This window comes from Myodes glareolus, chromosome 2 (genome assembly GCF_982192425.1).
Source record: "Myodes glareolus chromosome 2, mMyoGla1.1, whole genome shotgun sequence".
Classification (NCBI taxonomy): domain Eukaryota; kingdom Metazoa; phylum Chordata; class Mammalia; order Rodentia; family Cricetidae; genus Myodes; species Myodes glareolus.
The window spans coordinates 121,941,561-121,956,951 of record NC_142027.1 but is presented as its reverse complement, the minus strand read 5'-3'; the positions used below and the strand labels follow the sequence as shown (position 1 = coordinate 121,956,951).

At 48.9% G+C, this 15,391-nt stretch overlaps 1 protein-coding gene across 1 annotated transcript in view; it reads left to right on the top strand.

The window, feature by feature from the left end:
- Tmem132b (transmembrane protein 132B) overlaps window positions 1–15,391 on the top strand; it is a 280,169-nt gene that overhangs the window by 186,418 nt on the left and 78,360 nt on the right. Inside the window, exon 4 of the mRNA XM_087903622.1 lies at window positions 842–1,028. Coding sequence (XP_087759748.1) covers window positions 842–1,028 — 187 coding nt within the window. The remainder of the gene's footprint in view (window positions 1–841; window positions 1,029–15,391) is intronic.

Genomic DNA, 15,391 nt, shown 5'->3' with positions numbered 1-15,391 from the left:
CAGAGAATGGCAGAACAGAGGCTGTGTCTCCTGGACCAGAGGGGTGGGGAGACTGTGCCAAATAGTTCTGGGCTTTCCCTGAGTGTGGCCTGATGGTGCTGTGGGGGTGTGGGGAGGGCAGAGAGCTCTGTGGGACCTGCGCAGAGAGACAACAAACCTGGGCTCTTGTATTCACCTTACTTTCTTTCTCTCTCTCCCTCTTCCTTCCTTCTTTCCTTCTTTCCTCCCTCCCTCCCTCCCTCTCTCTCTTTCTCTCTCTCTCTTTCTTTCTTACTTTCAACTTGACACAAGCTAGAGTCATCTAGGAAGAGGGAACCCCAATCGAGAAAGCGCCTCCATCATACTGGCCTGGGCATTTTCCTCATTAAATGGTCAATGTGGGAAGGCCTGGCCCACTGTGGGCAGTGTCACCCCTAGGCAGGTGGTCTTGGGGTATAGAACAGAGAAGACCAAGCAGTCCAGTGAGCAGTATTCTGAGCCTCTGTTTCAGTTTCTACCTCCACCCCCCGCATTGACTTCTCTCGGGGATGGACTGTGAGCTGTAAGCTGAAATACACCTCACCCCTCTGCTGCCTGCTGAGTTGCCTTACGGCATAGTGCTTATCACAGCAATAGAAAGCAAACTAAGACAGGACCTCACTCAACTTCTTCTCTAAGGAAGGGTTGCAATCCACCCTGAGGAGCTGCCACCCATGGGTAGCCCCATGAATGAGTCTCCATCCACTCTACCAGTCAACATAACTCCTCATTGACAAAGAGGACTCTGTCAGATCACCGGGTTCTTTGCTTTCTGCGGATTCATACCCTTTACATTAAACCTTGCTGCATGTCTGTCTTCCAGGGCAAACGGCTCCTACTATGAGATTCTGCAAGTGGACTTTGGTGTTGACAACAGCAGTGACCTGGCTGGGGCCCAACAGATCACCTGGCAGGTAGAATATCCGGTGGAAGACTCCATGAGCGAGCTCTTCGTCTCCGAGATCTTCATCAGCCAGACGACCTTCGTGGGCATCGTCCCTCTCGCCATGGTAAGAAACCAGGGTTCACAAAGATGAGCAAGGAAGAATCTTCCTCTAAGTATTTTCTTCCTTTTTCATCTTTACGGATGTATGTGGATTGCACACGTGTGTGCAGACACACGGATTCCCTTGGCTTATGTCAGATCATCCTTCATTGCTCTTCTTCCATCTTATGCAGTGAGCAGGGTCCCTCAGTCAAACACAGAACTTGCTGATAATGTCCACTTTCTTGAGCCAGTTTGCTCTGGGGAATCCCCTGTCTCTGCCTTCCGAGGCCAGAACTACACTTGGGCAACTCATCCACCAGGTACTTGCATGGGTGTTGTGGGAATTCATCCAGCCAATAGCCTTTTGGGTACTGACCCGTTAGGGCATGGTCTGAGGGACTATGTGTAGACTGATAATCACAGACAAAAAGCGTGCTCGCTCTCTTGGGTGGTGGTCGGAGTTCTGTTCACAACTTCCAGTGCCCACAGAGGACTGCAACTCTCTACCCTTGTTGTGAGTTTTTCCCCAAATAAATACTTGTTATCCTTTATTCCGGGCTATCACGGCCTCGTTCATTACCATGGGTTTCTGGGGGTTCGAACTCCAGTTCATGTACATGCACGACAAGCGCTGTAACCATGGAATCATGCCCTAGCTCCTCTTTTTAATACTTAGATCACTCAAAGAAACAGGAAGTGTCTTTGAGTCTATCATCCCTCACATACTTGGCATGCACTATTTGAACAAGGGAAATATACTTAAACAGTGTTTTATTTACCTGCTTTCCATAAGGGCTCCTGGGAAGCCATTCAGGGTCTACTGTGCTCACTCTTTCCATTTGTGGAGTTGCCAAGTGGCTCCCGGGGACCTCTTGTCTTTTATCGTCTCCATCTGTGTTCATATCTGGTCCAAGTGCTACACTCGGGGAAGACGGTTTCACTGAAGTGTGTTGGGAGTGTGTGCTGGGAGTGGAGGCTCTAGATGCCCGGGAACCAGCCCCTTGTCTGTTGGCACTGCCCTGAGAATCCCCAGGTGGCCCTGGAATTGGCAAAGTTTAAAATGCAGATGGACTAAAAAAGCCTTGTTAGGAATTGACCGGCTGAAGCTGGACAGGGTCCCAGAGCCCATTAAACTGCCTGCATGTCTGCCCTGTTGGCATGGCAGGATGACATTTCTTCCTTTGAGCATGTCTGGGACCCTGTTCATATCAGGCTCCAGTGCCACAGCTGAGAATAGGATCATGGGCAGAAATCCATATCCCCAAAAGCATGGTGATGGTGGACACACATTGGAAATGTTAATTTTTTTTTGGCATTGCTTGGACCTTCTTATATTGGGCATAAAAGTGGGAGAATCCACATTCAGGTATTTTGGACCACTGGTGGCTAGTTACTGGACACGTGGCCCTAGTGCTTCCATCTCAACTGCCAGTCATCTTGGTTTTGAAGATCAGTCTCATCATAGTGACACACATTTGGCTCCGTGGCAGCCACAGCTTGGCAGAAAACCACTTGTTAAAGAGCAGCGATGATCGGACCTGAGTTCCAGAGGGAAGAAGGGTTTTCCTGCCCCTCCTCTCCCTGTCCAATCTCCAGCTCACCTGGCATGCCAGGCTGACATGGCTGATCACTTCTCAGGGCCATTGTGCATTTGCTCCATGTATAATTGATAGCATCTAATCCCCCACAAGCTCCGAAGCCTGAGATGGGACAGGACTGGATGCCAGAGGGGTGCACCCCACTGTCTTCAAAGGCGCGTGTCAGTTCCCAGGGGAGCTGTGCTTATCTGAGAGGAAGGTGAAATCAGGTCAAGATACCAGGGTTGGTTAAGTGTAGTCCTCAGGCCAAATCTGGGCCGATGATGCCCGTTTTAGTACATAAAGTATTACGAGAACACGAGCCCACTTAGGACGAGTCGATGAGTCACCTGTGGCTCCTTGGGTGCTGTGACGAGGCTGTGTATTTGCAGTCAGGCATGCGCCTCTGGCTCGAGTTTTAATTTTAGCCTCCCGTAATGAGTAGCTCTTGGAGATGATTCTAGAGGATGGAGCTGCTAAGAGGCTTTGGGGAAATCTTGTCTCTTGCATTAGGGATCATTTCCCGAGGAGATCTTTACCCAAAACGCTCCTATCCTCTTTGGCCAGTGGTTGTATGTCCTCTCTCATGATACAAACTGAAGCCCAGGCTGGCGTATTGCTCGTGAGTCAGATCGCATGACAGGGATAGACTAGAACTGGGGGAGAGGAATCTGGCTGAGCACAAAAGGAATGAAGACAGGGAGCGCAGACCGCTGCGTGGCTGGCCAGACACTGGTCCTTTCCGTAGCCTTCCTCCCATGACCACTGCTGGTGGGGCAGCATGCCTCCCAGGTGGACAGACATTGTGTGGCTCATGTGGGCTTGTTCCTCTCCCTCATCTGTCTCCAGGGCCTCCTTCTAGCACACTTTGAGCCTCCTGCATCCCCCAGAAGTGCCAGTTTATATCCCATGCATCCTGCTCCGTGTGGCTGAGTTTCACTGAGGGACACTTCCTGGCTTTTGATTAAGCTTGCCATTGGCTGGGAAGTGGGACAGCCAGGGGTGTCATGTCTGGGTTCCCCGCGAAGGACTCAGGATGACTCCAGGTGGGGGGTGAAGGATGGCTGAGCTTGCTCAGTCAAGTTTCCCCAGGATTCAGTGAGTTGCTCTAGGTGAAGCGTCTGCACTCATTAATATTAATATTATTTCCACAATTGTCAGCATGTTGGTTAGCAGATACAGGGAGTGCTGCCAAATGTGAGAACAAATAGAAGTTGGATCTCAGGCGAGGAGGTGACACTTCTTTCTCTTAGAGGTTTGGGTGTTGAATTTTCCCCACAGGATCAAGTGTGAACACTTGGTCCTCAATTGGTGGCACTTTTTCAGGAGGCTATGGAGTCTTTAGGAGATGGGGGCCTGGCTGGAGGAAGTAGGCTTCTGGGGAAGGAGGACCTTGAGGTTTATGTCCTGCTTCCTGTCCCTCTCTGCTGAGATGTGAGTGTGGAATACCAGGCTTCTGCTAGCACACAGTTTGGCCAAGCTTCTCTACATTTTCCGCCATGATAGACTATATCCACTCAAGCTGGGAGCTGGAAGGAGTCCTTCTTCCTCCAACCCACTATTTCTAGTTCCTGTATTATAATGATGAACAAAGAAACTGATTTCAAGAGTACTCAATTTGCTGTTGTGTGTGAGGCCTTTTTCTGGGGGAGACTCAATACGTGTTTCTTTACCCAAGACAGGGGTAAGACAAAAAGACATGGTTGCACCAAAATCCAACTTGGGGGACTGTCTGTATGCCATGCTGACATTCTTCACCACTGAGACCTCTTGAGCTGGGCCTGCACAGCCCACATTACCTTCAACATTGTTGCCTTCTATGCCCCTGCTAGGATAGCCCATTAACCTCCCAATCTTCCAAAGTCTTCCATATTTCCCCAACAAACAGCATGGTCAGGCTTGCCACAGCAATACCCCACTCTGAAGCCGTAAGCAAGCCCACGATTAAATGCTTTATTTGGTAAGAATTGCCTTCGTCATGGTGTCTCTTCATAGCAACAGAACTTCTGTCTTAGTTAGTCCATATCATTATGGTGAGGAGCATGGCAGCAGTTGGCGGGCATGATGCTGGAGAAGTACCTGAGTCTGTTCCTTTCTGATCTGTGCACTGCAGGCAGAGAGAGGGAGGGGGAGAGGAGAGGGAAGGAAGGGCTTACCATGGGCTTTTAAAACCTCAAAACCCACCCCCCAGTGACACACTTCCTGCAATCAGGCCACACCTCTGAATCCTTCCCCAAACAGGTTCCCCTTCCTGGTGACTGAGCATTCAAACAAATGAGCCTATCGGGCCGTTCTCATTCAAACCACCATAGGAACCAATGAGTTTATTGGGGTTCCCAAAAAGGAGTGTGGGCGAGGAGTTACTTACAGGAGCAGGAACAACTTAGACGTAGCTGTGTCACTGAAAAATCTACCCCAGTGCTGGTGACAATGCGTGGAAGCTGCAACCCTGGAGCTCTCTGCAAGACTTGCAGACAGCTGGATCATTTGCCTGTCTCCTCCAGGCAGCTCAGCAGGCCAGCGTCTGTTCCTCTTGCAAGAGTTAACTGCTTCGAAATCTTGGGGTCCTCCTGAATTTTATACAATTCTGCTTTCCTAGAAATGGGAAACTTGCTTACTTCCCGAATCTCATGAGCCTCCTGGACCTTCCCGGAGTATATAACACTTAGGGAGCCAGTCATGGCCACATGGTGGGTGGGAATCCAGTGTGCCCCAAGATTCATCTACTGTCAAGGAGGCGGGCAGTCTGTATGATTCTTAAAGGGGATTAAGAGTGGCTAGGAGGACAGGAAGACCTTCAAGGCTGAGGAGCAAGGAGGTGTTTGGGGAGCATAGTAGAAGCGTGTGTACATGGCAGTCCAGGGCTGCAGGTGAGGAGGCATGGCTGCCGCGTAAGCACAGGGGAGATGAGGCAGGGTGGGGGGGAGGCAGCCATGTTGGGTTTATCTGCTATGCTGTGTCTAGGGTCATCATTTATTTTGTTAAGTCTTGTGTCTTATGCCTTCGTAGAGAATTACTGAGAAAAGGGCCAGAAGGCAGTATCTTCCATCTCTCCATCTTTTTCCTTCCTGCCATGTGAAGATGCAGCTTCGTTGGCTCTAGAGGACACAGCCACAAGGCACCATCTTAGAAATAAAGGGACCAGACCTTCACCGATTCTGAACCCAATAACAACCTGATCGTCTTGGCCTCCAGGAGAAGGCAGTTTCTCTTATTTGTAAGGTGTCCAGCCTCAGGTGTGTTGTCACGGCAGCACAAACGAACCAAGATGCCTGTAGTAAGTCAAGGCTTGGATTAGCTTATGCTAAGGCAGAATTATCAATAACTAAATATCAATTTACATAGCAGGATTGTTTCCTGTCATCAAGAAGATTCACAGGTACCTTCCCACCTCCAACCCTTGGTGTTAACTCTTTTCTGTTTCTGTCTGCTTGGAGCACGATGCAATGATGGGTTCAGAGGCTCGCCGGGGGAGTTCTGTGGTCGTTAATCTATGTCTGCCATAGGTGGAACAGGAGTGAAGGTAGTGCCCGCCATGTTCTAGTTTTCCCATCTAGCCAATAGTTTGGGACATTGTAGGAAAGTCTATTCCCACTTCCTGCCTCCCAACTTCTTTGCCAACAAGACCCCAGCATGGTCTTTGCCCTCTGCCTGGCCTTCAGCTAACAGGGTTCCCCCAAGCCCAAGGTAATATGTGGATTAACCTAATTTATCAATGGCATCCTCCATTTGCTGGTGATGATTGTAGGGAGTGTCTTATGGTTGTTTTTCTGGCTAATAAAACCCCAGGGGAAGTCTGTTGAGGAGCTGAGGGAAGGAATTGCTTCCTATTAACAGCTGGGCACAGTCAGGGATGTTCCTGCCTTTCTGGCCCTGATATGTTGGTTGGGATGAAGCCACTGCCCCTTGAGAGAAGCTGCAGGTACTTTGGGATAGTGGAATAGAAATAGAGGGCCTGGCCTCACTAGCTGCTGGGACCCTGTCAAGGATCTCCCAGTCACAGCCACCTTACCTTGAGAACTGTAAATGCCCCCACTTTACATTGGCCATAGGCTGCAAAGAAGGGCTTCCACGGGGCTCTTTCGTGGTCCTACGCCTTTCCCCTCAACCCAGTTTCTATCCCCTCACATGGGAGTCATCACACACAGGCATGGAAGAGCAAAAGTCTCCTCCTGCTGCTCTCAGGACGGGGCTGCATACCCACCTCTCCGTGCAGGGGCATGGGGAAGTGTTTCTGGCTTTGTCTGTGACAGGATGAGCAGTCAGTGACATCTGCCACCCATGGGCTATCTTGTTCAATCCTCCCAGAACCCTCTGAGAAGTTGTATTATCCTGGACTTTCATCCAGACTTATTCATGTAGGTAAATAAATAGTTTTGGGGGTGTCCCTGAGAGTGATGAGAATAGACCCCAGATGGGGATGTCACTGTGGGACTGGTACATTGATCCAGAGTGCGGTGGCTGTACTGATTTACTCTATCTATCTATCTATCTATCTATCTATCTATCTATCTATCTATCTATCTATCTCTATCTATCCATCCATTTATTTATCCATCCATCCATCCATCAACCTCCATTGATCCATCCATTAATACATCAGTCCACATATCCATCAATTTATACCTCCATTGGTCCATCAGTTGATTTATATATCCATTCCTATATTGGACCATCAATTCTTCTACTGACTCATGCCTCCCTCTATAGATACAGTCATCATTTTCTCTGTTGATCCATCCACATAATATCCTTCTATCTTTCCATCTACCTACTCTCCTCATCCATTCATTCACTGATCCATTGTCCATCCTCCATTTCTCCATAAATCCACTGATAGATACATCCCTCCCTCCGTTGAGCCATTCATCCGTTCATTGAGTCACCTGATCCTTTTCTACCTTTATCTCTCCATTGATCCATTCATCCACCTACCCATTTCCTATTCATCTACTGGTCAATCTGTCTATTGGTCTATCCATCAACCCACTCATTTATCCATCTGTCCGTCCATCCATCCATCCATCCATGCATCCTTCAGTCAGTTGGTTGGTCCATCCATTCATTCATTCCCGCACAGCAAACACATGCATAACATACACTGAGTGCTAAATTCACCACTTTCTGGTAAACAGAGAGAAAATGGAGCAGGTGGGAACTTGGAGTTGGATTCAATAGGCCTTGGAATTCATTCTGTGCAATGTCTTCACTTCTGGAAGATTAGTACAGTTGGTCATCGCAAGCAGCAAAGTCTTCACCAGGGGTCACACAGAGGGAGGGTTGCAGAGCCCTGGGCACTGAGACCTCCTTCTGAGTGATTGTTACTTTCTGCCTCCTTCATGGCTCCAAAATGCTGACGAATGTACCCATTTCTTTTCCTGCCTTTCCTCCTAAACCTTTCTGAATGCACATGCTTTCCCTTTTGCTTCCACAGTGTCCCCCCCCTTTTTTATTGGGTTTTCTGTGCAGCTCCTGAGCTTTTAGCGTGGAGATTTGTTCCTGTGGGTGGCATGGAGTTCAGGACAGCAACCCACCATTCAACTCCAGTTCTTAAAACTAAAAAGCCCCAGCTCTGCACATGTAGATAAAAAACACATTATCTTTCAAAAAGGTTGGAATAAAAAAAAATGAACACACTTGGTGAGTTTCTAGGCAACTGGAACCATGGTCTGAGCGCAGGCTGCGATGAGATAATCAGCTCCCCCTTCAGCCAGGCTGGCTGAACCCTTCCAGCACGGCCTGGGCACAAATGCCTCTTTATTTCCAATGGTGTTTGGGCACTGATAGTGCCAAGCACTGCCCCAGAGGATGGTGATGAATAAGGCAGGCAGGGTCCTGGCTCCTCAGCCCGACAGTCTCCAGATTCAGCTAGCCTGATAGCCCTTCATTTTAGAAGTGAGGGATGCTCAAGAGACTCCAATGAACAAAGATGGAGATCGGGGACAGACTAGGCAGTACTGGAGTGACAGGAGCAGAGCTCTCCTAAGGACTTAGCCTTTGCTTTGAGATCTAGATGAAAAGGGAGAGCCAGCCGTAGCAAACTGTGGAGGAAGAGTGTTCCAGGCAGAGGGAACAGTGCACGTCTTCAAGCAGAATTTAAGTAGGACAAAGAAGGCTAGTCAACTGGAGTGCGGAGGGCAGAGGGAGGGCGTCAGGGCCCAGAGGAGATAGGAGGAAGGCAGGACAGGGGCTGCGGGCGTTGGCCGGCATTGGCTCCCATGTCAGAGGTTTTCCTTTATCAGTTTCTCATTGCTGCCCTGACCAATGACCTCCAACAGAGTGGCTTTCACCATTACCAACTGACCTTGCAACTGTGGAAGTCAGAAGTGGTCCTTACAGAATAAGATCAAGGTCTTGGCAGGTCGGCAGGGCTGAGTGATGGCTATTTTTTGTGTTTGTTTGTTTGTTTTATTTGGGGGGCGGGTGGGGAGAGCCTGTCCCAGGGTGCACTTTCTGGCTCACAGAGATTACCAGCATTCCATCGGTTGTGGCCCCCTTTCACTACATACATCCTTTCTACGCCATCTCTGAGACTGGCCCTCCTGTGTCTCTCCTGTGAAGACCCTGTGCTCACACCTGTGCCACCTGGATGAGGGAACGTCAGCTCCTCACCTCTGCGGCCTGATGTAGCTACAATCTTCCAAGATCTCTTCTGCATGTTCTGAGATTAAGGCATAGACATCTTTGGAGGAGGCAGGTTTCCCCCCCTCTATCAACTTCAGTGGCTTTGAACTGTCACCTCATTAAACCCTCTTAACAACCTGCAGAGGGTAGGCTTGCTACACCTATGCTCTGAACTTGGATAACAGCCCTCTCCACACCATGAGTGACTGCAGGGAATGAGGTTCTAGGTGCCAAATTGCACAGGTTCCCATGACTTCAGCTGACCTCAACTACAAATCAGCCAGACAGTGGTACAGGCTGCACCCTGCTTACCACACATAGTGGGGGGCACACCCTGCTTACCATACAGTGGTGGGGGCTGCACCCTGCTTACCATACAGTGGTGGGGGCTGTACCCTGCTTACCATACAGTGGTGCAGCTTGCTCCTTGCTTACTGCACAGCGGTGTGGGCTGCATCTTGCTTACTATACAGTGGTCCAGCTTGCTCCCTGCTTATCATACAGTGGTGCAGGCTGCGTTCTGCTTACCACAGAGTGATGCAGACTGCATTCTGCAGCTCCCACTGTCCCTTGTTACTTACATTTCTGGAGCGCTGGCATCCTAAGCCTCTTTTAGATATTCTGCATGTTTCTACCATCCCTAATCCAAGCCTGTCTGAGACACTGCTGGAGACCTCGCCCAACACTGGCAGCTGGTGCCTCAAATGAGCGGCAGGCAGATCTGACTTCTAGGTTCTATGCCAAGCAGAGCAGTGGGATTCTGTACTTGATAGCACAGAGTGGCAGCCCCAGTCACACCCACATGCTCTCACCTGATTGATCCAAGAATCTCACAGCTGAAACGAGCAGTCTTCAGTGTCAAGGACAATGTGTGTTCCGCGAACATTCTTTGCACAAGGCTTCAAACAGAAGGCACATGGTTACAAATGCTGGTGTCTGCATGTCCGTGGCAGAGTGGGTGCCACCCACGCAGCACAGATACAGCAGGGCATCGCCCCAGGGTGTAGCACCAGTGAGATTTGAAAATTTCCCTCCCACCAGAGAGGTCCCACAACTGAGGTGTTAGCCCTTCCTGGCATACATTAAGCATACAACAATCCAGGAGGATTGCTTTGGGGCTGGTAACCGCTGCCCAGTGGGAACAATGGCAAGAACCCATCACAATGTTTGGTGGAATCCCCTGTGTCTCCCTGAGAAAGCCTTTGCCAGTGTGTAATTCCTGAAGGTAAAATGAGATAAAAATGCGAGCCAGTTAAGCAAGCTCTGGAGAAAAACCAAGTTGTCAATCAGAGGCACAAAACGGCAGAATCCAAGCACTTCGATGGCAGGGATGCGACAAGACAAATCTTTAAAGGCTCCATCAATATTATTAATATTCATGACCTACCCCGCAGACGCAGCCACCAAGCCGCACATCCCTCAAAAGGCTCCTGCTCTGGAATTGTTCAGCCTTGCTGGGTGATAGGTCTTGAATGATGAAACCCAGAGCGATTATGTGCAGAATCACATCCCCATCTCACACCCCCAGAAAGGCAGCAAAATAATCAGGAAACTGTGTGTCGAGACAATAATTTTCTTGAGAAACAAACAAACCAAAAAGCCTTTGGCTATTGACAGGTGAGCTGGATCATTGATCACAGCGTGAACTGTGAATAGGTAAATTGTCTGCGAGCCCTCAACTTCCCAGGTCTGATAGTCCTGTTGAGAAAGCACAGGACAATCCATCAGCAAATGGCCCTGCACTGGGCCAGGAGGGGAGAACATTCTCCCACCAGGGGGAGCATGTGGAGATGTGTGTTTGGGCCGGCAAGAGGGCTCAGCCAGCACAGTGTTTGCTGCCCAAGTGTGAGGAACCGAGTTCAGATCTCCAGAATGGACATAGATCTGAGTGTGGTGGTGCACACCCCTGTAATCCTAGCACGGAGGAGGTGGAGAGAGGGAGGATCCCTGGAACTCACTGGCTAGACTGCCTAGCAGAATCTGTGAGCCCCAGGTTTAGAGAGAGATCCTCTCTCAAAAAATAAAGTATTGAACTACAGGGGAAGGCACAAGACAAAGTACCTGACCTTTACATACACACACGTGCACCAGGTCAAATCTGACCTTGCCCTTCCCTTAAACTATATGTCCTTCACTAGGATTTGGCCCATTATTCTATCAGTGGAAAGGGTTGTGCAAATCCTTCTGGTACCTTAAGATGGGGGTAGAAGGAAATCATAGATGCCTGCCTGGTGTTGACCACATATATCGCCAGTAAATGTCTGAAGTTGTTCCTTCATTTAATTAAAAATAATGCACGTGTACATTTTGCCTGCATGTGTCTGTGCACCACTTGGGTGCATTGTGCCTGAGGAGGCCAGAAGAGGGCGTCAGAGCAACTGGGGTTGCAAGTGGCTGTGAGATACCACGTGGGTGTTGGGAATAGAACCCAAGTTCTCTGGATGAGCAGCCAGTGCTCTTAACCACTGAGCCATCTCTCCAGCTCCTTATTCTATATTTCTGCTTAGAGTACTGACGAGAGGTGGTTAATCTGAAAGTATCTGATAATAGGTGGTGTGGCCACTGATCAACTGGAAGTCACACAACTTGTGGGGTTATTGAATCTTCCTTTAACCCATGGCATGTCCGCTCTGCCGGGATTAATCAGCAAGGGGAAGCTCCAAGGCATAGTGTTTGCCTCATCCACCACATAGCCCAGCAAACCATTCTCTAAATGGCTTTAATTCCACACAAATTGTCAGGCTGATATTATTTTTTCCTCAATTTGGCTCTTTCTTAACTTTTTCCTAAGGAGAGAAAAAGACACACAAATGACAGCCCCCAAATCCCCACCAGGTGGCGCTATCAGATCAGGTGTCTGCTCTGTTCCAGTCCCTTACCCATCTCTGATTCCTGGGGAGCCTTTCCAGGTTTCCAGGCGCTCCACCAACAGAAGAGGAAGGCTTCATTCTTCCTACCAGGGCTCAGCACAATCCTGGCCACCATTGCCTGGCTCTTTAGATAACTGCTTCTTCCTTGGCCAACATCCCTGCCTTGTGCAGCTGTCCCGCCCCCCTGAACCTTTGCTATTCTTATTTCAAACATCATGTGGTTGTAATTAAAGAAAATACAGGTGGCAGAAGGAAGAGCCCAAGCCGCAGCATGTCCAGTATGATCACCAGCCTATTTAGGATTGACACTGCAGATTATAGTGTAGGGCCACACTGCGCAGGGAGATGCCTGCGTGAGTGATGGACAGAGGTGGGCTGCATGCTCGATAACCACCGCAAAGCTGCACTCTGCCTGCTGGGCTTCTCCTCTGCATTGCCAAGTCCCCCATTTATTTATACTTAAAACAAGGTAAAGGAATCCAGTGTGAAATGTCTACCCTCTGCCCACTCATGTACCTTTGCAAATGTAAAATGAATAAATGAACAAATAAAACAATGACAAAAGCATTAACCAACACAAGCAATGTTTTTTTCTTTTTCAGATCCTTTGCTATGACGGGGAGGGGGGAAGTTTATGGTTAAAAAAAACAATGGCTGGGGCCAGGATCTTAATTTTACTATATCAACAATGTTAGAGTGAACATTATTATATCCACTCTGGCTGTCACTATTTATTCCGTGTGTGTGTGTGTGTGTGTGTGTGTGTGTGTGCATGCACACGTGTGTGAAGGCCAGAGCAACTGCCAAAGTTGCTTTCACCTTTAAACATTTTTTAATGCTTGTATACAGTGTATCTTGGTTGCATCCATCATTACTCTCCCCTCTATCTTTCCCCAGGACGCCTGCCACATATCCCCTGTCCCCGCCCATGCTTCTTGTCTTCACTATTTTTCTAACCCTCCACGTCCATTCCTTCCAGCCCCTCTGTAGTGTTTACTCTTAGCTTAGAGTCCGAATGCACAACGTAGTAGCCACCAGCTACCTGTGATGATTCAATTAAATTGAATACAAAACAAAAAGAAATGTCCAGCCCCTTGGTTGCACTGGCCACAGCAGAAGTTCTTAATGGGCACATGGTGCCTGCTGGCTTTGTCGTCCTCCATGCAGATCCAGAATATTCCACCAGTGGAGGGAGTTCGGCTAGACAGAATTCTGACCGTGGGGTGAACTGCACCCTTATGCTTCTTCCACTCCGCTCTGCTTAGATAATTTATTAGCTTCATAGATAACTAATAAAATATTGAAATGACTATTATATAATTTATGTATGTGTATTTACACTGTCAGATTTGATTACACCCACACTCTTTTGTGGCGCGTGGAGATTAATGTATTATTCAGTGTCTTAGTTACTTTCCTTCTTGCCATGACAAAATGCCTGACAAAAGCAATTTGAGGAGGGAAGGGTTTATTCCGGCTCACGGTCTGAGGGCACAGGCCACCATCGCAGGGAAGGCATGGTGACAGGGAGCACAAGATGGAGACGAATAAATGAGGACGGCAACTCACTTTCTCCCTTTTATGCCATCCGTGGGATGGTGCTGCCCACATTCAGAGTGGTTGTTTCCACGTCAGTTAACCCAATCTAGAAACTTCCTCATAGACAATCCTAGAGGCTGGTTTCTATGGTGATTCTAGATCAAGCCAAGTTGACCATCGCGGTTTGCTTCTGCATCGGGTCCTGCTGACTTCACCAGCTGCTGTTCCAGAAAGACCTGGCCTCCGGCCACCGACTCCCTTTCTGGTTGGGACCTCTCTTCTTCCTCATTCCGTCACTCTCATTTTGATGAGCTCTTGGGGGAGGGTGGGGACAATCAGGTGCTCTAATCACCAGTGTTGACCCTCACCAGCTTGGTGGACTGTGAAGGTCTTTCAGGTCCCCAGGGCTGTACCCAGTCTCTCCTTCCTACAGTATGGCCTGGGGGCAATCAGTGAGTAGGGGATGAGACCAGAGTTCTCTGCCCAGAGATGGAAGGAACAGAATTCTACTTTGCTAAAGTGTTTCTTTAATAGGGGAGGAAAGGTTTCTATTCCAGGGCTAAAGATGGAGTCTGAACCTCTGGCCAGCATTCTTGGGTTGAGCAATGCAGCTTTGTGTCTCAGAATAGAGACCAAGGAGCTTCTGGATCCTTCTCTAAGACTGAAAAGGAGCTGGGACATTTAGAAAAGACTGAAAAAGGCACCCCCATGGATTCTGAATGGGCGTGTCTACCTTTTCTGTTTCCTCTGGAACCACTGTGACTTGGGGAAAACTGGCTGGTGACAGCTACAAGGTCCTATCCTTCCTACAAGGGGAACTGTGGGTGGAGAGATGGACCACAGGTGGGGGTTTCATTCTCCCTCACTGTATATCAACTGTCCAGACACAAGAAGCCCATCAGGACAGATGGCATAGTCTCCTTCTCTGGATAAGGGCTATGCTTTCATAGATTGTACATCCATGCCAGTGTTTCCTGCAAGTGATCCTTGGGTCTGTTTGGGGGGTTCCCATTCGGAAGGCAGCATGGTAAATCCAGAGTGGTTTCCCAGAGAGGGCTTGTATCTGGAAGTGGTAGGGACAGACTGTTTTCACACACTGAATACCAGCCAACCTGATGCTACTGTGCCTCTAACCTGCTGAGGATGAAGGATGCAGACGCCTGAATCCATCTCCTGTAGGGTGTTGCTGGATCAGCAAAGCAGCAACAGATGCAACACGGTGTGGGCACCAGTTCGAGCAAAGCAGGAGACGCTGGTATGAGGAAGTGCTGTCTTCAAGGACTAAGGCTGTCAGTGGCCCCAGTGTTGAGAGTCATAAATAATACAGTGGGAACTCCAGCAGGCTGGGAGCTTCACTTGTGACCATCCTGTCTCTTAGAAACCTGCTGAGGATAGGACCACAGGCAGAGGCTTGCAGAAGCCTGCAAGGCCCCCAGCTGTGCTGTGAACTCATACTCATCTTTGCTTTCAGTTTTTTAGGGTACCAGGGTCCTGTGGATGAGTGAAGACTTCATGTCAGAGGAGAGAGGGTGTGAAAACAGGCTCCACCCACTTTCTCTCAGCCCTACCCTCGTTCCCCAGGGTAACCAGAGCCTCTGGATTTCAACTGCAAGATCGACTTCTTATGTTTTTAGTTGTCTCAAGTTCAAAAAGATATTTTTCTTAGTTTCCAGCTGATTGATCCCCTTTAATAGAGCTCGCACAGCAAGATGGTGGTTTCCACTATTAGGTGACCTAAGCTCAAGTCTAGCATACTTGCTCTGCGATACTGGTCA